Here is a 25,066-nt window from a genome sequence, read left to right on the forward strand (position 1 = left end):
ACTCAAACCCACGAACTGTGATATCATGACCTGAGCTGAAGTAGGACGCTCAACAGACTGAGCCACCCAGGCGCCCCTTGCATATTTAGTTTTTAATGCTTCCCAGGTGATTCTAATATGCAGGTACAGGTGGCCACCTTTGATTTGGACCAGTGGCAAATAAGAGATACATGTCCCCCCTCCTTTCTGAGCGGTTGACACTCAGTACTTTTCTCCTTTGGCCCTAGGTGTATGCCTTCATTGGAGCTCTTTTTATGGTTGTATGTCTTAATTGAATCGCTTATTTTATTTGCTTTTACTTAAAATCAAAATTACAAGCACGTAGTTGGGGTTTGGAGCAAGATCATGTAGATCTTTCACTTCTCTGGGTCTTCAACTGGTAGACATCAAAGTATCAGCTTCATTATAGACATAAAACGGATCTGGACAACCATCCCTTTGACTACAGCCCATTGGGCTGCCCAGTGTTCTGATGATTCACCACTAAAATAGATGGATTTATAGGTACACCTCATAACCCAGGGGGAGTCATCTCTCCTTGGGGAAGCTTATTGCACAGAAAACCAGATAGGTCTGCTCTGTGGGTAAGTAGAGCAGGGAGAGGGGCTGAGCTATGCCTGTTTGGTTCCTTTGCCCAGATTCTCCATCCCTTACCTCTTCAAATCCAGGAGTAATAGATTGCCTCCACCTTTCCCACCACAATACACAATACACAGGTTAAATGATTAAATAATGTTAGAGACAACCATTTTTCATCTTTAGCTGTGATCTCTTTTTCCCCCTCTTTGAAATTTTTTTTTTTTCATTTTTGAGACAGGGAGAGACAGAGCATGAACAGGGGAGGGTCAGAGAGAGGGAGACACAGAATCCAAAACAGGCTCCAGGCTCTGAACTGTCAGCACAGAGCCTGACGCGGGGCTCGAACTCATGGACCATGAGATCACTCTTTGGAACTTTTTAAGATCTCCTTATTCCTAGTACTTTGAAATTGACCGTGGGGGCTCCTAGCTGGCTCAGTCGGTAGAGCATGTGACTCTTGATCTGGGGGTCATGAGTTCAAGTTCCATGTTGGGTGTGGAGCCTACTTTAAAAAAAAGACTTAAAAATTAATAAAATAAAAACCAAAGCTCAGAATAATTAGAAAAATAATAAAAATGAAAAAAATAAATAAAATTTACTGTGACCACTCCCCACCCCCATTGACTTAGGTCTTTTCTTATTCCCTATGCAGATACCAACTAGAATCTTTGAGATCCCTGCCTTCCAGTTTTCCTGGAAAAACCAAAGAAATAAAAGAATGTTTTCATTTCTTTCCTTCCACTTTCTGTGTTCTAGAAATTCATTTATAAGGCCATCTATGTTGATTCTCTGAGAACCAACCTTTATCTTCTCCTTTTACCCTTGTCTTTTTGTCTTTTCTACTTTCTGGGAGGTTTCTTCCAATTTATATTCTTATCATGTTATGTTATTTTTTTCACTATAATATTTTTTTAAGTTCCCCTCTTTTATTCTTTGCACATTTTTGTTAGTATCCTGTTCCTGTTTTATGGATGCCATCATTTCCCTTAGGTCTTTCCTGACAGAAATTAGAGAGTTCAGGACTCCTGTCCCCATCACCCTGCATTGTGTCCAGGTTCTCCTGTTTCTTCCCTCCTCCCATTCTTTCTTTGCTTTCTTCCTTTTTTGTCTGTATCTTTTCTATAGAGAATATACTTCAAATGTGCGCTGACCATCTATGGTTCTTTCATGTCAGGAGTGGGAATTGGGAGCTCTATATGGGGAGAGGAGCTTGTTGTCTGGTGAAACTTCCTGTAGGGTGGGTAAGTGGACAGCTGCATTTTTCATGAGGGGATCCTTGATGTTGGTACATGAATGCCTTTTCACTGAAACTGTTCTGTTTCTCCAAAGGAAAATATTCTTTGTCTATAATAGTGAATTCTATTATAGGGTCAGGGATGGGGAGTGAAGAAAGGAAACTGGAGAAGCTGTTATTCAGTTTGGAAACTTGAATTTCATCCCCATGTTTTCGGCCCCAAACAACTTTCCTGGCCTTAGCTGGGCCCTGGGTCAGAATCTCCAGTCTGTCCCCAGAGAATGAACTCTGTCTCCTGTTAGTTGTCTGGTAGTACCAACCAGGGACAGGCACCTGACCCTCTGCATGATACCTGGTTTCTTGAAGTTGTGAACCTTCCATGGGTTCTATGGCACTTTGTGCCTTTTAATTGGAGGTATTTAGGCCATTTATATTTAATATGGTTACCAATATGCTTGGATAAATCTGTCCTCTGGCTGTTTGTTTTCTATTTGTCCCATCTTTTCTTTGTCCCTTTTATCTATTTCTGCTTTCTTTTTGGATTACTTATTTTTTATTTTTCCATCTTATATCCTTTAAGTGTTATTAGTTAGTACACTTTGGTGTATTATTTTAGTGGGTCTTTTAGGGTTACAGCATACCTAGACATAGGTATACTGTAACTAAATTATCACAGTCTTATCTTCATTTGAAATGATACCACTTACTACAACCTGTCTTTAAGTGATGTTGAACCACTTTACATATAGTACTTGCACTTCTCCAGCCTTGGGGTTTTATATGCATGTACTGATCACTACTCAGCTGTATAATCAGGAAGACTCCTGTGCAGATCTCTGGGTCTCCCTCAGTGCAGACTTCTTCTGTCTGGATTTTGACGCTTTGAACTCCAGATCTCTCTGGATTTCCAACTCTGTCCCTGAACTTAGGGAGAATTTTGGACAGTGCCTGGTTTCTCTCCCTCAGCTACATCCTGCAGATCCTCTTCAGATATTAAGCTGAGGCGATTGTATGATCACTTTGGTTGTTTACCATCTCTCAGGGATCACTGTCCTTTATTAGTAGATGATCTATGTCTTGTTAACCATTGTTTCAAATATTTGGTCTGGTTTTGTAGTTGTTTCAGGAGGCAGTGTAAATCCAGTCCCTTGTTTCTTCTTGTCTGGAAATATAATTTTTTGTGTACTTTTGTTTGTATAAAAATGTGTTATTTTTCATGCTCTGATTTCTCCTTTCTTTCTTTTTGTTCTTGTGGGTTTAGACATTTTTTTCAACTGCCTTACTATCCTTTAGTGGTATCTTTGGAGAGAAAGGTGGATTCACAAGAGGCAACGGGTGGTGGATCAATCACATGCATTTAAATCTCCATAATACTTTTTACTCTACAACCAAGGCTGGTATGTGAGATCAGAGCTGACAATTGAGATGAAGTCTTTTTGCCATTTGTAGTATTAACAGTATGTTTAACAGAAGAAGACTAATGAATGTAGTTTGTCAGCTGTTAACCTCCACTGTTGAATTATTTTTTGTCAGTGTAAAAATACCTAGAAGTTGCCCACAGATCTTGGAACAGAACATGACAAATCTGATTCGCGTTAATTGATGAGCAAGACTCATTCCTGTCCCCTTTTTGTATCTCTGTATATGTGATCCTGAAGGCCTAGAATGTGGCTAGGGGCACATCAGTTTGATAACAAATGTTTCACATTGTCATGCTACTTAATTCAATAAAGACATAGTCTTTGTCCTTAAATTCTTTATAGTTAAGATTCTAGGGGCATGTTAGATGAGCAAATTACATATTACATGTCTTATGACCCAAGTTAACGTTGGCTGATGGTGCTAGACATCTCTACAGAGGACCGCCTGAAGTACCCTGTTGACCAAAAGCTGTGTGGAGTCTGGAAAAGGGGACCAATGAGTAGATTCTCAAAATACAAATCAGGGCTGGGGGGGTGGAGGAGGAATCGCACCTGTAAACAAAGCCATGAAAGAGGATGGCATAGTGCCAGCCACTCATGTGGCCAAAGCTCCTGTTGCTTCTGGAAAGATGCTGAGAGAGAGTCCGGGGTGCAGGGCAGATGCTATCTCATTCAGGGAAGAATTCAGAAATGCCCTGGGAAAGATAACCTGGCAAATTTAAACAAGTATCACAGAAAGCTGTCATATTTGTGATATAAGAACAAGTGGGAGACCCACTTGAGAAAATGGCAACAGTGAAAAAATGAATGGAAACCAAGAAAAGGAATATTTTTCCTTTTTTCCAAACCTTAAAGCCGATCTCACAACCATTATGTCTATGAAACGTGCACTGCTCTAAAACAGTGCAGTAAGTCTTCTGTCCAAACTCCAGAGTTCTTATTTTAAAAGCTTGAGATCATCAGGCCTCCCTTGCTCTAATTTTAATCTTATTTGATGTATTTTTAATTAAACAAGGATTCATACTGATCAGAATTTGAAATTTGCCACTTTGAGTCATTTCTTCACGTCTTTCATAGAATAGTTCTTGTGAAGAAGGTTGGAATTGTCTAAGTTTGTGAAATAAACATCTGTAAACAGTGTCTTGAAATTTTTTTCTTTACCCTTTACATTGTGCAGATTAATCACTCACAGTGGTGTGAATCTGGCATAGTTCCAAATCTGGCAGTGTTCTAAGGGATAATATCATCCTGCTGATAAGTTTGATATTTTAGTTGCCAGGAAAGAAATCTTGATTATTCAAATAGTGCCTAATGTGGTTCCCTAATTGCTTCCCTCTTGACTATTCACAAGTAAGTATGTCTGAATGTAATATAAACATTAGTCCAAGATGTTACTTTTTCCATATTGGTGAGCTACGTTTCAGGCATATTTATTATTTCATAAGCAGAAAAAAAAATAATTTACCATTGAATCCCAAGCCCTAAAATATCAATTCCTAGAAAGTTTATTTCTAATTAGGCCCTTCACTACAGGATTACAGTGTCTGACCCAAAATAATGTGCGTAGTATATAATGAATATTGACAGAACGATAGAATGGTGTAATGCTTGAGAGTCTTTGCAAAGAGTCAAATTTGTGTATTTAAAACCTGGGCATTTATTAAGGTAAGCAACTAAAGAGGAATCGGGTTGCCTAAACGTTCCAGTGAATGCTTTTTATGGTAATTTTCAAAACTGTTTACTTCTCCGAGCTTTGGAAACCAAATCAAAAGTGCTTTGGAAAGAACAGATGGGCAAGCTCTCCATACCCATGACGAAGTTGAGATATCCTTGTGGACACCAGCCATGAAGGTTTCCCTTAGAGACCTTTGTTCATAGTCTGAAATCTCACACGCCTCTTTGTAAGTGCACATGTGTCCTGGCCATTCATGGTGTGGAAATAACTTGAGGATTTCACTGGCACACGATCGCATTTTCTAAGTGATTGAGGACACCTGGTTGATAGAGGTGGGGACTATCACTGTTTTGGCCAAAAAGGTTGCCTTGGTCTTAAAGTAATGATGTAACACGAGAAAATCCAAGCCAAGGGCTAAACACATAGCGGGTGCTCCACAAATACTACAGATGCATCAGGGAATTAGAGTCTTCACCTCTTCAGTGTCTCAGATCTTTATGTCGATCGTGCTTTGTTAAGAGGCCTTGTCTCACAACTAAAGGCTGTATGGGACATGAGTGCCCCTGCCACCCCTCTCTTGTGCAGCACACACCCACACCAGGGTAATGTGTTCCCTATTTTAGGCAGGTGCTTGATGAAGAATACAGAGAGCCCCAATGTCATGAAAGAGTTATCATCTAAAGCTTATTTCAAAGGGTCTTGTTTAAAAAAATTGTTTTAATGCTTATTTTTGAAAGAGAGAGAGAGCATGAGTGAGGAAGGGGCAGAGAGAGAGAGAGAGAGAGAGAGAGAGAGAGACAGAATCCAAAGCAGGCTCCAGGCTCTGAACTGTCAGCACAGAGCCTGATGCGGGGCTCAAACCTACCAACCATGAGATTGTGACCTGAGCTGAAGTCGGACGCTTAACCGACTGAGCCACCCAGGCGCCCCTAAGCATCTTGTTTAAAATAAAAACCACATTTGCCCATGGAGGTCTTATTACACAGGCCCAGCATGCCCCCAGAGTAGGTCACAGAGCCCATTAGCTCATGATGCAGCTGAAGTATAGCACCGATTGCATCACAGATGAGGGTGAAGGCACTCATCTGTCTTCCTGGAAAGCTAGGAATGCACTTGACCTCTATTTTGGCAATGACAGCCTCTCGACCTGGCCATTCTGGGAAGAGGAGATTCTACAGCTGGGTCCTGGTGGCAGTTCACTAGGGTGGAATGGTGGAGATTTCTAGCCTCCTACCACCCAAGACTCACGGTATGCTCTTTGGCAAGGATTGAGCATGGGCAAGCTAGGAGATTATGAGCATGCTTTGGAGACCAAGAAATGAGGCCAGGAAAACCCTCCCCAGTGGTATCTGAGAGCTGTGAAGGAAAGTGATCCTTAGGAGACGTTGGGTGAAGAGCCAAGAATACCCGTGGTGACCAGAGTCTGGGGTCTGACTGCCGCGGAGACTAGAGGAGGGGCACTCTGCTCCATGACTACATAGCACACACATCCAGGGCAAGTTCTTCTGGGGCAACAACTCACTTGGCCTCACTGTCGTGTGCATGGCGGATAGCAGTGTCTCCATGATGGGCCAGCATTACTGTTCAGTGCTGCTAATTCAAATAAACACTATAGGATATCTTTTTTTAAGGTTTGTTTATTTTTGAGAGAGAGCGCGAACGTGCAAGCAGGGGAGGGGCAGAGGGAGAAGGGGACAGAGGATCTGAAGCAGGCCCCACGCTGACAGTAGCGAGCCTCATGCAGGGCTCGAACTCACAAACCGAGAGATCATGACCTGAGCCAAAGTTGGATGCTCAACCGACTGAGCCACCCAGGTGCCCCCATAGGATATATATTTCTGATATAAAAACCCTCCTCCTCTCCCACACCACAAAAATCTTGATACCTCAAAGACTAATTAGGATAAACTATATCCCTCCCTCTCTTTTTGACTGCAAGCTTTTCGTGTGTAACTAGTGAGGCAGTGATTTCTGTCAAGCTCCGGTTCTGGGCAGGGACTGTGCAATCAGTGGCACATTTGTGTCTTCAAGGAAGCCAGCTAGAGCAGGACCTTCAGGTAGACAGTCTCAGTAATGTCCTGTGGGGGAGGAATACAGAGGATGCTGAGGGCATGCAGGGGAGGGGCTGGGAGAAGAGCAGACAGAAAAGGCTCCACCTGCATTTAATTTGAAGGATGACTAGGAGTTGGCTCATCACAGAAATAAAGGTAGCAAAGGGAACAGCATGGCTCCTCCTACTGGAAGGGTGTGGGGAGAGATTACAGATTGCATGCAGTAGTACCACATAGGGTCCCATTAAGTTGGGCACGTCAGCAGGCATCAAGGAATGAGGAACCACGAGAAAGGCATGGGCAGAATTCAGAAAGAAATGTGCATTTGTCAGTTTCTACCAGTGAAAAAAGCACTTGTCCTGTTTTATAGCTTCCCTTTCAGACTGTTTTTCAAGTTGAGGAACGTCCTGATGTCTGTCAGATTGCTCAGGGACACCTCAATTTTATTGACACATAATAGTGAGATTTGAAAACTTTCTGGTAGATCAGTTTATGGAAGCTACTTAGTGAATTCGCTAGATTGGATCAAATTGCCCTTGGCAGCCATACTGCAGATTAATTATAAAGGACCGGCTCTGTTTGCTGTTTTGCAGGTACCATGATCAACAGGATGTTACTAGCAACTTCCTCGGAGCGATGTGGTTGATATCAATAACTTTTCTCTCCATTGGTTATGGTGACATGGTACCTAACACATACTGTGGGAAAGGAGTCTGTTTGCTTACTGGAATTATGGTAAGTGTCTTTTTACTTTGTTTCTTTTGCTTATCCTCCTAGACCATGAAGGCATGAAGGTGCACAGTGTGATTTGATTGCAAGCTACTAGGTTTCCCAACAGCCAGCAGCCAGTATAAATAATCAGTTCTAGGTTGCGAGAGAACATGGCTGGTTTTGATCTTCATTCTTAGCGTGATACAGCTCCATGAAGCATCAGGGGCTGTTGGATTGCTTTTTGTGGGGAGAGGCACTAGTTTTGAGGAGCAAATCTGGTCTCTAAGCTGCAGCCAGGAAGTTCTTCATTTCAGTATGGGTCCTCTCATTGTCATAAGAGCGAGGTACACTTTCTCTTCTCTGAAACGCGCTTTCCTTATCTGCAAAATGCGGACCATAACAACCTATCCTGAAGTGTGCTGAAGGGCTGAAAAATTGCATTTTCTCAATCACAGAATTAGATTACAGTTGACCCTCAAGCAACATGGGTTTTGACTGCACAGTCTAAGGATATGCAGATTTTTTTTTCCAATAAATACAGTGTAGTACTGTAAATGTATTTTCTCTTCCTTATGAGTTTCTTTCTTTCTTTCTTTCTTTCTTTCTTTCTTTCTTTCTTTCTTTCTTTCTTTCTTTCTTTTTGGTTTATTTATTTATTTTGAGAGAGGGAGTGAGAGAGCATGAGCAGGGGAGAGGCAGAGAGAGAAAGAGAGAGAGAGAATCCTAGCACAGAGCCTGATGCAAGGCTCGAACTCATGAATAATGATGTCATGACCTAAGTTGAGACCAAGAGTGGGACGCTTAACCGACTGAGCCACCCAGATGCCCCTTCCTTATGGTTTTCTTAATAATATTTTCTTTCCTCCATCCCGGGAAAGTTGACTTCTGAGCTCAGGTGTGAAGGGTGGATAGCCAGGCAGTGTGGCAAGAAGGAAGGGCATCCAGGAGGAGGAAATGGTTTATTTGAAGGTAGTGAGTCAAGGGGGAGCTTGGTACCTTTGAGCAAGGTCATTGGCCCAGGGGTGAAAAGCGGGACAGTGCCATGGCATGAGGCTGGGACGGGTGGGCAGGTCTTGCGGAACCCTTGAGAAAAGTCTGCTGCCCGTAGCGACATGTCACTGTTCTTCTGTGATACAGCACAAGTTCCTACGCGATCACTACCCCATACCCACCCCGATTTGACCAGGACTAATTGGTTCCATGTATTTTAGGTGCATACACATCGGAGGCCAGCAGGTTATCTCAAATTGATGACAATGTGGTATGAACTTTTCAGTGTTTAAGCCAGACGTAGCTTCTAATTGATGCACTGTGTTCAGTGACCTGGGTTCTGTCCATTTCTCATCTGCTTTGTGTAGTTTGGCGACAGCAAAAAGTATCATCTTGATGCTTCTTTGATCTTCTGCTTACATGTTGGGCTATGAGAACGAGTACCAGGAGCTCCTAAGCCAGGAAATTCCCAGCATTTCTGATGTTAGGCATCCCTCCCAATGCCCCCACTGTGTCTACCCCCATGCTGGCAGCAGAGGGACAGGATCTCCATGTGAGGGCCTCTGAATGGTGGCCAGGGCAACACGCACCCTGCTAGCAGCTGCCTCAGAAGATTGTTCCAAGAGTTCTAACTGGCTGGAAGGACTGAGCTGCCCAGGGCATAGATGGAGTGGGAACATTCTTCTCCCACTTGGTAGTAACCAAACGGGGATTAAGACAGCTAGATGTGAAAATAAAATCTGGGCCAATTTTAAGGTCATCAGTGGTAACGAGAGGCCCATTTCAAGTCCCAATTGTACAGAATATGATCTGGGGTTATAATTTAACATGGTTTGCTTGTATAAGAAAAATAGTTTTGTGCATTTTAATGAACTTTTTTGTGTTTTTTTTGTTTTTTGTTTTTTTCATTACAACGGGTAGCGCCCATTCTGCTCACTGTTGGATCACTTCCTCCTTTTTCCTCAGAAGAGATAGCATTTTATCATATAGCATAATGCTTTGGGAAATGAAATGTGCATGGGTGTATTTTTGGAGGGCCATAACAAGCCCACGAGGGACATGAATGATGCTATTTATACACACAGAACTGGTAATTACAGAGTCTTTCCCCTTAAGCTTCTTAGAAACAATTTCCTTGGTGTTCCTTTCTGGCAAGATGGCCCCCCCCAACCCCACTCCTTTATTGTTGAATCAGGTATGACTCAGGGCTTGTGCAAATAGCCTAATATGCAGTGGATCTTAGCCAGATTGGAGATTAACCTTGCCTGGATCCTGTGGTACTTGTAGCTTTCCTTGCTTTTTTCTTTGCCCTTCCTGTCTTTCTAGCCTTATCAGACAGCACAAATCTTCTATTTAGTTGTTTGAACCACTCCTTTGCTTAGATGTCACTGCTGATCCTACTTCACAAAAGAAATGAAGTTATAATCCACTTATAATCTATATGGACGCAAATGTGTTGTGTGCACTGAAATTTATAGCGACCTCATTGCCACTGTCTAGATTCATGGTGAAACAGGCCCTCTGTTCTCAGCCTGAGAAGCTCCACTCTATTTCCCTTCTAAGGGACAGATTCCTTTCCTTTCCTTTCCTTTCCTTTCCTTTCCTTTCCTTTCCTTTCCTTTCCTTTCCTTTCCTTTCCTTTCCTTTCCTTTCCTTTCCTTCCCTTCCCTTCCCTTCCCTTTTTCCTTCCCTTCCCTTTCCTTTTTCCTTCCCTTCCCTTTTTCCTTCCTTTCCCTTTTTCCTTCCCTTCCCTTTTTCCTTCCCTTCCCTTTTTCCTTCCCTTCCCTTTTTCCTTCCCTTCCCTTTTTCCTTCCCTTCCCTTTCCTTTTTCCTTCCCTTCCCTTTCTTTCAACATTTATTTGTTTTTGAGAGACTGAGGGAGACAGAGCCTGAGCAGGGGAGGGGCAAATAGAGAGGGAGACACAGCATCCGAAACAGACTTCAGGCTCTGAGCTGTCAGCACAGAGCCCAGCGTGGGGCTCGAACCCACAAACTATGAGATCATGACCTGAGCCGAAGTTGGATGCTCAACCGACTGAGCCACCCAGGCACCCCGGGACAGATTTCTTTCTTAACTGGCCCCACCCAAAATGGTTTACTTGCATGTAGAGAAATTCAGTAATCTTGGACGAGCCTATGTGAAATGCTAGGAGGAATAGGATTGTGTCTGTCCCTAGCCCAGGCAGCCTCCCGTTGAGTCGGGCCCCAGAGCAGTCTCCTGGGGGTGAGCTTGGGGAGTTAATTCTATCCCTTGTAAATTTCCCAGGGATCGGCAGTGTATGGCTGGAGGTTTCCTACAAACTTGTACAGTGTTTGCCTGTACAGTGTTTGGCTGGCAGTATAGATACCTAGAAAAAGATCACTTGTTTTCACAGTTCATATAAAAGGTTAGTTTCCTTAAGCTGAAATATGTTTTGTCAGATACTCCCCCCCTCCAAGAGACTTAAATACCAGTTTGTCACCTGGGGATTATCTAAGCCAGATATGGTTTCCTTTTGTTGGGGAGGGGGGGGATTTATTTGCCTGTTGCCCCTTGGGCTTTCTGCAATGCATGTTTAGATAAACTGTACAATGTCAGATTTCCCCAGGGCCATCTCTCTCTCTCTCTCTCTCTCTCTCTCTCTCTCTCTCTCTCTCTCCATCTGGCCCCTACTAAATTGTGAAAAAGAAATACGACTTACAATACTTCTGAGAGAGGACAGGGCCATCCCTGAATCATCTTGTATATTTTCTCCAAAGTACTGTGTTTCTTTGTTTTCTCTTATATTTGAATTTTCTGGTTCTTGTGTTTTAAAAATTGATAGAATTTATACCTTTATGTGTTTTTTTTTTACTTTGACATAAGATACAGTCGATCCATATGCTAACATCTAAAACACTTACCCATTTCAAAAATGTACAAATAAAGAAATGAGCACTGCATTTCTTGATAAAGCTAATGAAGCGAATGAATTATTTTGTGGCATCGTCTTAGAGGTTCACATTTCATTGGTTACAAACCCAAAATTAAACCGTGATTTAAAATTTTTAAATAGCTTAATTTGTGTCATGAGTGATATTTTTGGGAGCCAAGGACATTAAGATTAATCTGCAGTGCTCTGGGCAGAAATATATTGTTAGACAATTAGGAGAGAGAGTTTTCCAGAATATTTCTAAGAGAGTAACAAGTGAACATTTCAAAAAATAACCTCTCCTCACTTGAAATATCAATTGTGAATACAAGCCAATCAGGCAAAGCTTTTCTCATAGTTTTTACAACTTCGTTTACAATGTTCTACATAAATGATGATGGAAATCCTAGAATAACGGGATCTCAGATACTGAAATGTGTGAAGAGGTATTACACTGTGATAGGTCAGACAAATCACGCAGAAAGTTCCTTTTTACCAAGACCTACCTGATAGTAAAGCCGAGGAGACAAAGATCTCATTCTCTCTCCTGGATAGTATTTTAAAACCATAAAATCCTAGGATCGTATAATAAGTCACTCATCACCCTTCCAGAGAAAAGCCATGAAGGTTGTAATTCCTTTTTTCTCCTTATTCATCTGTCTTTCCTCTGTGGGGTTGTACCAAGGACCTGAGGATTCATTAGTGTGGATGTCACCATAACCAATGGCATGAATTCTCTCAATGGCTTTATTCTTTTGGTTGAAGGTGGCAGGCAGACAACCTTGTGAGATTGTTGTGTCTTCGCTATTGTCAGCTCGAGCTGGTTTCTCATGATCTCCAACTGGATGCAGAGAAGGGAATTGTTTTGCTTAGCATTTAAAAGGTTATCCTGTCTGCCCTTTCATATCTGCACATCTAGACAAAACACATTCTGGAAGCTCTCATCTCCCCTTGCTTATGAATACAGATGATTGTTTCAAGAGGAGAATACAACCTCATTGGTGACAGAGTATCTCCTGTCTTATATGAGAATGAAGGTCCTTCGTTCATTTGCAATTTTCACCTCTCCATTTCTGTGGAATTACGACGTCTCTTGTGGGCCCTTTGTGTAGAATATGGATGACCAGATTTGGGGGCAAAATTACCTTTAAACATGAAGTATCATCTGCCCCATCCTAGGGACACAGGTTGGTGTGTGATAAATGGTCCCCTTGGACTTCCACAGGGTCCCCCCATGGATTCCTCAACTCAAGTGAGTGCCTTTCAGAAGTGTGATTTAGGTTTTGCTCAAACACTTCTGCATTTCATAACAACTGAAAAATCATGGCACCAGTGAATCTTTCAAGTTTTACTTAGGGAACAACAACAATAATATAGTCATTAATTTTTATACCATCTTAGGATGAGAACTTCGGATAATAATCCTGTCATCATCAATTTACCCCAGTGTTGAGGAGCCTTAATTGAAGGTCCCATGGTGGTTCAGTCAACTGTCAGAGGTCAGCAGTTTTAATCCTGAAGGGTAGGATTACACACTACACTGTCCACTCAGTCTGAGAGTATTCCAAAACATAGCCATAAATTAGCAAGAGCTTATAAGGAAAATGACTGGTATTCAAGAGGGCTAAACCTAAGGTCTGGTTATATTCCTGCTACTTTCTGTCTTTCCATTAAGCGATTTTTCTTTCCCCTGCCAATGGATATGGAAATCCCAAGAAACTTGGTACTGCATGTATGAATAAGCAAAATCATAATAATAAAATAAAAACCTAGGATCCTTTATATGTGTCTTACACAATTTGGCATCAGGTGTTTACTATCAAATACTAACTTTGAAGAAGTTTTTAATTTACTTTTCATTTATTTTGGGGGGTCTTTCTGGTGTATTCACCGAATCTCATCAAATAAAGGCTCAGTGTGGAGAGCCTATCTTTAAATTCTTAGGATAGTTCCTATTTTGTGCAGGGTAGCAGGAGGGGTACCACGGGCCTATTCAGCCCTAAGGCTAAATTCCCCACCAATGCCCCCAAGCCGACCTTCATTTCTGCACAAGAAACTTCCTTAAGAAAGATGACCGCTGGTTTCTCTCAAACACAGGCAAATAGAGGCGGCAGGTGTTGTGACCTTCTAGCTTTTGACTTGTAGATGCCACAGTTCCACCTAAGTTTTCTAAACTATCAGCATTTTTAGTTGGCAAGGCTGGCCTTCCTGTCTCTAAAGTACATGCACTCACACTAGCGCCGTTGCTAATAAGGAGATTTAAACCCGGGGATGAGTCATTGTTGATGACCAGAGTTATGTGCCACTTTCCAACCATCCAAGTACAAGAATGAGCTGAACAAGTAATTCACTCTGAGGGAGACCTGGGTTTTCCAGGCACCGGTTTTATCCCTGAACTCAAAAAACCACACACACCTCCCCTCTTCCATTGGATGAGGACACCGTACCTGACCTCTGCCCTCCTATCCGCAAGTACCACCCCGTCTTTGATAAACTCGGGGCATTTCTCATCAAAATTACCTTGTCATCGATTTTCACGACCCAAGGAGACCTTGCAGAATTCCAGTAGGATGTAACAACAAAGCTGAGTCTTTTAGAAAATTCTATTTGCCAGAACTTTCATGAAAAAATATTTATATCAGACAAGGGTACTAAAATCTATTTATTGTTCTATATACTGAGTCACTCAAGCCCAGGGACAGAAACATGGGCAGTATTTTCAAACACTCATTTTACCTTCCTCTTGGAGGATAAGCTGATATTTTTAAATGAAAAATATTAATCAGGCTTAAAGCTGCTTTATTAATTTGGATGTATCTTAAGGAAAAAGCATGATTTTTTTTTCAAATTAACTATGTTTTGACAAATTTAATTACTGTTGGTCAAAGAAATTGGCTATCACACTGAAGTTTGAGCTTTTAGGAGTGATTATTAGAACTGCAGGAAGATAATTAATTTAACACTGGAGTATTTTGAACACTAGCATTTTTTTCATTAGTCCTTCTTGGTGAGGGTGGGGATTCTGGGACTTCTAAAAGAAAATTACACATTTCAGTATTTGTGTTAAATCTTTGGCAGCTGCCTTTTTAAAATCAGAATCAAAACCTTTACCCAAACATCCTAATAAAGGAATTTCCCTTCTGTACAGGCTTGCATCCTTAAATGGTTAAAAGCTTGCTCCCAGAATGGTTTATCAAAAAGCTTCTCGAAAGTATTTGCAGGATGAGAACAACCAGGTGACCTGAAGTAAAATTATGGGAGTACTTTGAACTTTTCCAACATTGTGTGATAAAATTACCTGGGAGAAGATGAACGTCTCTTTTGGGCATCCTGGGGGCCAACATGGCTTACGATTTCTGTGCTCTGATGAGGAAATATAGAGTGGAGAAAAGTACCATATTTTAAATTTTTTAAAGTTTATTTATTTTGAGAGACAGAGTCAGCAGGGGAGGGGCAGAGAGAGAAAGGGAGAGAGAATCCCAAGCAGGCTCCATGCCATCAGCACAGTCTGATGTGGGGCTTGAACTCACAAAGTGTGAAATCATGACCTGAGCTGAAACCAAGAGTCCCACTCTTAAATGGTCAAGCCACCGAGGTGCCCTGAAAAGTATTGTATTTTATTTTTAAAGTGTATTTATTTATTTTGAGGGGGTAGGGCAGAGAGACAGAATCCCAAGCAGGCTCCACACTGCAACACAGAGCCTGACATGGGGCTCGAACCCACGAACCATGAGATCATGACCTGAGCCAAAACCAAGAGTCAGACGCCCAACTGACTGAGCCACCCAGGTGCCCCAAAAAGTCCTATATTTTAATTTGGTAGCAGCTAAGACTCTTCAGGTGTTGGTATTCAACTACTACTTAGGCACTCTGGTCGTCATTTGTGTGCTTCACACTGAGCTGACATAGGGAGATGAACATTCATAATTACCTCTTCTATGGACAAGGCCTTTCTCCCTCCTCTTCCTCTCTCTCCCTTGCAACATCTAATTTGTTAGAAGGAAAGAAGATACACCAGCTAAGGAGAGCCTCAAGATTTGCTTTTAATATATTGGCTTCATAAACACTGTGTTCTCTTCATTTAGTTTTTAGGTTCCTGAGCATCTTGAAGGGACAGGCCAATGATCTGTTTAGTTTTTCCATCGTAACATAAACGAAATGGGAGAAAAGTAACCAGGATACACTTTCTGACTCTGGTGAAAGGAATATGACTCATCTTGTTAAAGACATACAGGGATCTTCATTTCAGAGAGTAACATATGTTCATCCCAACTGTTTCCACATCCATTGTGATGACGACAACTTTGGAGAAAATGTTGTAAAAGCATGTTTACTCTCATTTGTATTCATTTGATGAAACAGAACGCTCCTGGAAATAGATACTGAGTGGACAGCAGCGTCACACCGTGACTTAAATGACTTAAATGACATTCATGTTGACAGGGATTTACCTCGGACCTAGAAAGCTTTCAGAGGTGAACCAGCAATTTTGCATATCTCCACATTTATTTTATTTTTGTAAAGTTACTGTTTTGAAACCCAATTCTATACACATGGCATCCTCGTCTGGTTTATTCAGGACCTGGGGACATAGAAGTGTATGGCTTCCCTAATTAAAATGAAAGTAGAGGAGGGGCACATGGGTGGCTCAGTTGGTTAAGCGTCCAACTCTTTATTTCAGCCCAGGTCATGTCTCATGGTTTGTGAGTTCAGGGCCCTCATCATTGAAAAGCCTGCTTAGGATTCTCTCTGTCCTCTCTCTCTATGCCCCTCCCTCAATCATGCTCTTTGTCTCTCTCTTAAAATAAATAAACTAAAAATAAATAAAGGAGTGACTGTATATGAACAGAAAGAGGTTTCTTAAGTGGCTCTTGAGGTACCATCAAAGGGTACAGCTAGGATAATGGAGTGACATACACAGGTAATAGTTGCAGTAATTCCCAAATTGTCACACTCCCTTGCTTTTGCAGTTTGCAACAGCGATACTCATTTTCGTGCACAAGACTTTGGGGGATCTAGAGAACACTCAGTAAGGAATGGGCCAGTAGCAGGAAAAAAAGAGAGCCCAAGAATAAACACAAATAAAAATCGACTTTCAAAGGCTCTTGATACCAGTGATTTTCCACTCCTGTTAGGATGTTGATTTCTTTCCAGAAGGATCTCAGCAGTGGCCACCTGCCAGGGGAAAACAATACTCAACTTTGAGTGCCAACTGCCGCTCTCAGATATCTAACAGTAGAAGCCCCTCAGATTTTTACATTTTCTGCTTATTCAGAAAGCATCCCTGCTCTTGAATCTCTTGTAACTCACTGACTGACAAGCACCTGGGAACAGCCTGCAGGTGATCCTGTATTTCTCGAGCAAGTGTTGCCCTCCAGTGGGTAGGTATAGACAGCCATCTTGAGTGGCCACAGATTCCATCCACTGATTGTGATTAGCCCCTTATCAGTACACCAAAACTGTGTACATTTTGTGGCAAACATTTGAAAGTGAACAGAATAGATGGGTATGCTTCCAAAGGCCATTTTTTTTTTAATTTCAAGTATAGTTGATATACAATATAAGTTTCAGTGTATAATGCAGTGACCTGACATTTCTATACATTAGAAAATGATCCCCGTAGGTCTAGCTACCCTCTGTCACCATATAAAGTTACCACAATATTATTTACTATATTCCCTGGAATGTATTTTCTATCCCTATGATTTATTTTATAATTGCAAGTTTGTTTTCTATATTTATTAGTCTCTTTCTGTGATGTCCGTTTTTTTTTTAAACTCCACATACAAGAAAAACCATATAGTACGTGTCTTTCTCCGACTTCTTTCACTTAGCATAAAACCTTCTAGTTCCATTCATGTTGTTTCCAATGGCAAGATCACATTCTTTATGGCTGAGTAATATTCCGTTGTGTACACATACACAACATTTTTATCAGTTCATCTATTGATAGACACTTAGGTTGTTTCTGTGCCTTGGCTATCTTAAATAATACTGCAATAAACATAGGGATGCATATATCTTTCCAAATTATGGTTTTCATTTCCTTCAGGTAAACACCCAGAAGTGGAATTACTGGATCATATGGCAGTTCTATTTTGAACATTTTTTGAGGAACTGCCATGGTGTTTTCCTCAGTGGCTGTACCAGTTTGCATTCCCACCAACAGTGCATGACGAGGGGTCCTTTTTCTCCACATCTTTGCCAACACTTGTTATTTCCTTTTGGTATCAGCCATTATGACAGGTGTGAGGTGGTATGGATTGGATTTGTATTTCCCTCATGATTAGTGACGTTGAACATCTTTTCATGTGTCTATTGGCCATCTGGATGTCTTCCTAGGAGAAATGTCTGTTTGGGTTCTCTGCCCATTTTTGATCAAGTTATTTGATTTTTCTAGCTATTGAGTGAGTTGTAGGAGTTCTTTATATATTTTGGATATTAACCCCTTATCTGAATACCTATCATTTGCAGATATCTTCTCTGTTAGGTAGGTGTGTTGCCTTTTTGTTTTGTTGATGATTTCCTTCACTGTGCAAAAGCTTTTTAGTTTGATATTGTCCTTTTATTTTTTGCTTTTGTTGCCCATGCCTGAAGAAACAAATCTAAAATTTACTCCTCAGCGTGATGGCCAAGAGTTTACTGCCTATGTTTTCTCCTAGGGCTTTTATGGTTTCAGGTCTAACAGGTAGATCTTTAATTCATTTGCAGTTTATTTCTGTGTATGGTATAAGAAAGTGATCCAGTTTTCCCAACACCATTTATTGAAAAGACTTTCTGTCTTTTCCCCAGTTTTTTATTCTTGTCCCCTTTGATGTAAATTGACCATATAAGCATGGGCTTATTTCTGGGTTGTCTATCCCGTTCCATTGATGTATGTGTCTGTTTTTGTGCTAGTACCGTACTGTTTTGATAACCATAGCTTTCTAGTGTAGATTGAGATCAGGGAGCATGCTACCCCCAGCTGTGTTCTCTGTGGTTCTGTACAAATTTGGGGCTCATTTGTTCTAGTTCTGTGACAAATACCATTGGAATTTTAATAGGGATTGCAATAAATCTGTAGATTGTTAATTCTTCCCATTCATGAGCCTATTATATCTTTCCATGGATTCGTGTCCTTTTCAGTTTCTTTCATCAGTGTCTTACAGTTTTCAGAGTACAGGTTGCTCGCCTCCTTAAATTTGTTCCCAACTGTGGGTCCTTTCTAAAAAATAAAATTAGGAGCAAATTAGGCATATAATTTTCTGACTTGCTTATTTAAATATTACGTTGTCTTTAAGCATCGCAGAAATAAAATTTTAATACAGCCATAACATATTACGGACACGGGCATGCTAGGAGCAACTACCACTCCTCAATATTAGATCCTGAAGATGAAGACTACCTTATGTGGAAGATGCAGAGTTACTTTCATAATGAGTGATTTTCAGACCTATTTGTCATAAGGAAAGCCACGTTACCTTATGGGAACTTGAGACTCTCCTGGCTAACTAGCCAGTGAGCACGTTACCATTTTTGCGAACATAAAGGCGATGCTATTAAAAACTAGTTCAGGGGTGACTCAGTTGGTTAGGCATCTGACGCTTGATCTCAACTCAGTTCATGATCTCACGGTGAGATGGAACCCCATATCGGGCTCTGCGCTGGCAGTGCGGAGCCTGCTTGAGATTCTCTCTCCCACTCAAAATAAATAAATGCACTTAAAAAAACTAGTTTAAGAGGATTCAAGTCTGTTGAAAGATCCACAATTGTAACATCATGCTGTTGGGTGTCCCTCTTCACTGGGCTCCTGCGTGGACCCTGCCTTCATTGCTCTGTGTCCACTGAGACAGGTGGGCAATATCTGCTGCCCTGTGGCCCTCTCAGGGGAGTGATTCCTTCTGGAGGGCTGGACTTCCCTTTCACAGTCCTGTCAGGAGCTCTTCAGGCTGTGACAGCTCCTCAGTAGCTCCCCCTTCTCTCCTGGTAAGTCAGTTGTGCCCAGGACCCATGAGGTGGCAGCAACAGCATGACTTTGCCTAGACCGCCTCCGGCCCCCCACCCCCCAAGAGGTGCCCCAGCCCTGCCTCCTGGCCCTGTATGTAATCACTGCTCTTACAACCAAGAAGTCCTCACACCTCGTGCCCGTGATCATGGAGCAGGAAACTCTAATCCCTGGGGTACCACACAGTGTCTCACATCTCTTCCCAAGAGACCTGCACAGGGGCCTATCATTCAAAACACAGCGCTGCTGATCTTTTGCAAAACAAAGGTAACCCATGCCTTTCTTAGTATTGGTAAGCATCTGAACAGGATGACTATGCCTTATCTTCAACACTTTCTATGTCTCCATTGTCCAGGTTCAAATCACAGAGATCCTCCCATGATCTTGAAGTTGTGCATACACCGAGATAATGCAGCTCTCTCTTTTCATTCCTGGTACATCACAATCAATTGGGTGGAAGACCTCTGGTCTTATCTTGAGAGAAGATTATGCAGTGTTATTTTTTTAGAGAATAATTGTTATTTCTACTCCATGCATTTATGCTAATTTACTCATCTATTACTTGTTCCTGTTATATTTCCGAACAGACTTGCTCTGTTTTTTAACAAATGTCTGCAATTTCAGCAAGTTGCCCCTTTACCATTTATTTCTTAGTATTAAAATATGTTTGATTCACATATTATGCTTGAGATCTTAAAATACGTGAACTAAGGTTTTGAATCCCAATCTCCGGGCATGCTACTTGTGTTTGTTGACCATGTATTTTTGGTCATAATTATTAAAGCCACTGAATGTTACTTTTTTTTTTTTAATCTCCAGCTTCTTATGTACTTGGTGAAAAACATTTTTTACTGTGGCTGAGACCAAAAATCATAACTCGTTGGGGTTCTCTTCTCTTCTGATTTTCAGGGTGCTGGTTGCACAGCCCTGGTGGTAGCTGTCGTGGCAAGGAAGCTAGAACTTACCAAAGCAGAAAAACACGTGCACAATTTCATGATGGATACTCAGCTGACAAAAAGGGTGAGTTATCACCCCATGGATCTTCAGAGGGAAGATTTTCGTGTGTTTTCCATTGCAGGGGTGGGCAATCGATTTCTGTTTTGATCTCTCAAGCTGAAACAACCTGGTTTAACGTTAAGGCCTTCTTGGAATCTGTTCCATTTTTTTTCCCCCACATTTTGAGAATAGGCCAGTCCTAACTTTACATCAGCTAGGAAATAATTGGACAACGTTGGTATTTACTCAAGGATAAACCTAGACCTCGTCAGTATAAACAAAGAGGCACACTTAACATTTCAGTTTGCAGGATACAAGAAGGGAGTGATATTAGATTGAATAGGAAGGGGCAGGCTGTCAATGTTATCTAGAAATTTAGAGTGTCATCTAGAGTGATGTAACAATGTTTTACTGAGCTTCTGTGAGCCAGTCTCTGGTCTAAAGACTGGGTGTGCAGGGACAATAAGAAACCACCAGTGACTTGTAGGACTCCAAGGTAGGAGCAGAGACAGGCCCTTTCTGTGATTTAAAGGCTGTGCAAGAGATGAAGGGCAGCAGAGCCCACTGGGAAAATATGGCAGACAACGGGAATCACGGTGTTGACACTCTCTCTGTACGAGGCTTGGCTCCCAGTATGTCACCTGTGTAAACTGGTGTCATACGCAGACAATTTTCTGAGAGAGGCACTAGCATTCTGCCCATTTTACAAATGTGGAAGCCAAGACACAGAGAGGTTAGGTAGCTTGCTCAACGTCACTATATCCAAGAGGAAAAATCTTCTTCTCCCACTCCCGCCAAATGTTTAGCCTCTCTTCCTAGTCACTTGAGAGACCAAAATACAAGGTCAGAAATAAAGCTAAAAATCCTTTTTTAGCAGCGTCATGTTGCTAACATAATTCAACGGAGAATCCAATCGGGCTGTCATCCAAATAACAAAACACATTGTCATTTGGTAACTTTACCCATAAAAGAATCCATGGCTGGTTCAAGGAGAGTTCCAATTTTCAGTGGTTTTACGCACTTAAAAAAAAATTTTTTTTAATGTTTATTTATTTTTGAGATGGGGGGAGGGGCAGAGAGAAAGGGAGACACAGAATCTGAAGCAGGCTCCAGGTTCTGAGTTGTCAACACAGGGCCTGATGTGGGACTCGAACCCACGAGCAGCAAGATCATGACCTGAGCTGAGGTCGGACGCTCAACTGACTGAGCCACCCAGGCACCCCTGTTTTTACTCACTTTTGATTTTGGTTGCATACATAAAAGTAATCATGGTTCAGTTGGTAAATACTTCCTAATAGCTCTGTCATTTCAATGTGCCTATATATAAGGACAGTATTTACAAAATGTAAGCATGGATTCCAGTTGCCTTGCTATTTTCTAAGTCTTACCACCAGACACCATTGTGAGACTTTATTGCATTTGGAAGGTCCACATATAGTCTAGGTGATCTCAGCCACTTGATTGCAGATATCATGCTTTTGGCCTGGAGGTGCCCCTTTAGAATGTCTTCTACTCTGCACAGCTTTCTCTCAACTCCGGAATTCGCTCTCCAAACTCATGAACATTGGCGAATGTTACAGAAAAGCACAAGGAGAGCCATAAATTCAGAGCTATTAGTCCACATATAATCCAAAATCGTAACAGATGTTTTGTGGATTTTGGATGCATTTCATACTGTACGGTTCGTATTGAGAGTCAAAAGAACTTTACTTTATCAAAAGAACTCTTCCCAAAAAGTCCCCTGTGTAATCCAAACAATTTTATCATGAAGATCATACCTTATAAATTTCATAAGAATTAACTGAATGCCACACTGAGGTAGAAAATTCCATTAAAACATCATATAGCCCATACATCTGCATGTAAATCTTTTCAGCAACAACACCAAAAGCTGGGACAGGATCACAAATTAGAAGAACCAAGTTAGCACATTGAGGCAGATTTCCTTGCATTTCCTAAGCAGGTACTTAGTTTTATCTTAAGAAGGTAAGATGCCATTTCTTTAGATTTACTTTGGGACATCAATATTCCATATCCTACTTACTGAACAGACTATGATGTTAAAATCTGTGAGATTTGTACAGGTCTCCCAGGTTCAGTTGGGAGCCATTCCAGGTTGGTTTTATAATTTAATTAGTTTAGCTCAAGATCACTCAGCCTCAGCACCACTGACCTTTGGGACTGGATAGTTCTCTGTTGTGCAGATGTCCTTGTGCATTGTTGACTGGTTAGCGGCATCCTTGGTAGATGCCAGTAGCATTTTCTCTAATTTGTGACAACCAAAAAAATGTCTCTAGACATGGCTGGGACAAAATTGCCCACAGTGAGAACTGCTGCTTTGGTTTGTTATTCCCCAAGGATTTGGAGCCTGGGACAGTCCTCATAGTGGATATTCTTCATATATACTGAATTTATCATAATCTTCCTGGGAATAAAATGTAATTATTTAACAAAATATATAGCATACCTATTAGAGTTGCAGTTCGCCTAATATTGTTGGAGTTCTGTGTTAACTGCTGAGGATATAGAACTGAAATACCAAACTCCAGGACTCAGGAAATTGTAAGCTTTTCTGGTACTCTTCCTTCAGCAAATCAGATATAAGAACTGTTTTTTTTTGTTTCCTGTACTTGGGGCAGAAAAATTGGCTTGTGTTCTTGCTTATGTTGCTTATGACCCCACTCCCCCACCCCCAAGCCCATTCTTGGCCCCTTTTGGAGGACTATGGATCTAGATGACTTCCATTCGTTTTTATGAATGGGACTCATTTCTCCAAGTGGATCATGTTTTCTGATCTTACAGCTCTTCTGTTACAAGTTCTTGTATACTTTAGCCTGACTCATTATCTATAGGGAATCTGTTTATAGAAAGCTTTTTCATAAGAAGTATTATTGTAAATTCAAAATTCACATTCTCCATGATGCTTTATTAATTCTCTTATTTTATTACGCCTCCTTAAAAATTTAGCTACTTTGCAGTATTACTTCGGACCAAGGCACTCCAAGAAGTCTTGCTGACAGCTTGATTTTTATAGGCAAAATGTCATTAAGTGCAGGTACAAATGTTAAAACGTCATTAGAACCAAACATCAATTTCTCATTTATGATACCCATTTCATTATTATAGTCAATACAATATATGAAAATAATAGCCCTTTTATAGTCCTCTTCAACTTAATGAGTACCATTTACTTGGAACTTGATTCCATTTGGTTATTTATGGAATTTCTAAATGACCCTACTTTTAATTTTAAGTTTTTAAATAAAAATTCTAAAATACCAGAATAGTAGGGTCCTGAGCTCACCTCTTCCTATGGATATACCAAGGCTACAACTACAGATAATGCAACCGACTCTGAAAACGACCTGAACACTAACAGAACAGATCTTCCACAACTGAAGACTTAAAAGAAAAAGGTACATGGAGAAGCAGCGAAGATGGACCTGGGAACCAAATTGCCTGCATGGCGACCCACAGGATGGACGGAGGTCACAGGTACAGGGATCCTACCTAAGGCACAAAAGCAGCAAACATCACATAATGGGGCATCCCCTGTTACTGGGGACCTTCAACAGAAAGGTGAGTCCCCATATGTTCATAATTCAAAAGTTGACAGGGCTTACCTCTGAAAGACATGGGGGCCTACAGGCCTCTGAGACTCTGCTCTTAAAGGGCCAGTGCACTGTATCTCTCAGTCCCTCTCAATCCAAGACCCAGCACAGACAACAGACTGGAAAGCACCTAGATTATACATGAAGGAAATTTATTGAATAATTTTAGGGTATGTGCTGGAGAGGCAAGAATGGGTAGGAACTTGTCCAGGAATGGAAGTACTGGTGGATACAATTTTTTTTTTTTTTTTTTTTTTTGCTCTCCTGCAACCTGGGTTGGCAAGACTTTGTAGGAGCCAATTTTGGTACTCTCCATCCTCCTTGCTAGCACTGTTCACCCCACCACACCTGGCGAGCATTCCCCTGAACCAACTACTGCCCCAGGGAGGGGGACCAGCCTCACCTGCCAGTAGGCCCAGAGCAGTCCAGCCCAGGCACAACAGGAGGGCACATGCAACCCACACAGCAGACACCCCTGAAGTACCTGGTTCTGCTGACCAGGGTGGACTGCACAAGTGGGCCCCACAGGATACCTGACTTCTAAGACCGGGAGACTTAGCTGATCTACCTAATAAATTGTAACAAACATGGAGAGTGAGACAAAATGAAGGCACAGAGGAATATGTTCCAAAATAAAGAGGTCCAGGAAGCACAGAGAACCCCACACAAGATGAATCCAAAGACACCCATACTGCAACACAAAATAATTAAAATGGCAAAAGTTAAACAGAGAATCTTAAAAGTAATGAGAGAAAAGCAACTAGTTATGTACAAGGGAAACTCCATAAAGCTATCAGCTGAGTTTTTAGCAGACTCTGCAGGTGAGAAGGGAGTGGCATGTGATCTATTAAAATTGCTGAAGAGAAAAAAAAAACCTACAATCAAGAAAATTGTACACAGCTAGTTTATTATTCAGAATTGAA

General features: G+C 41.4%; 1 protein-coding gene across 5 annotated transcripts in view; it reads left to right on the plus strand.

The window, feature by feature from the left end:
* KCNN2 (potassium calcium-activated channel subfamily N member 2) overlaps positions 1–25,066 on the plus strand; it is a 158,393-nt gene that overhangs the window by 114,129 nt on the left and 19,198 nt on the right. For all 5 annotated transcript variants that reach the window (XM_042905505.1, XM_042905539.1, XM_042905513.1 and 2 more), the window contains 2 exons: positions 7,554–7,695; positions 20,446–20,556. In XM_042905505.1, the coding sequence (XP_042761439.1) occupies positions 7,554–7,695; positions 20,446–20,556 (253 nt within the window). The remainder of the gene's footprint in view (positions 1–7,553; positions 7,696–20,445; positions 20,557–25,066) is intronic.

This window comes from Panthera leo, chromosome A1 (genome assembly GCF_018350215.1).
Source record: "Panthera leo isolate Ple1 chromosome A1, P.leo_Ple1_pat1.1, whole genome shotgun sequence".
Classification (NCBI taxonomy): Eukaryota; Metazoa; Chordata; class Mammalia; order Carnivora; family Felidae; genus Panthera; species Panthera leo.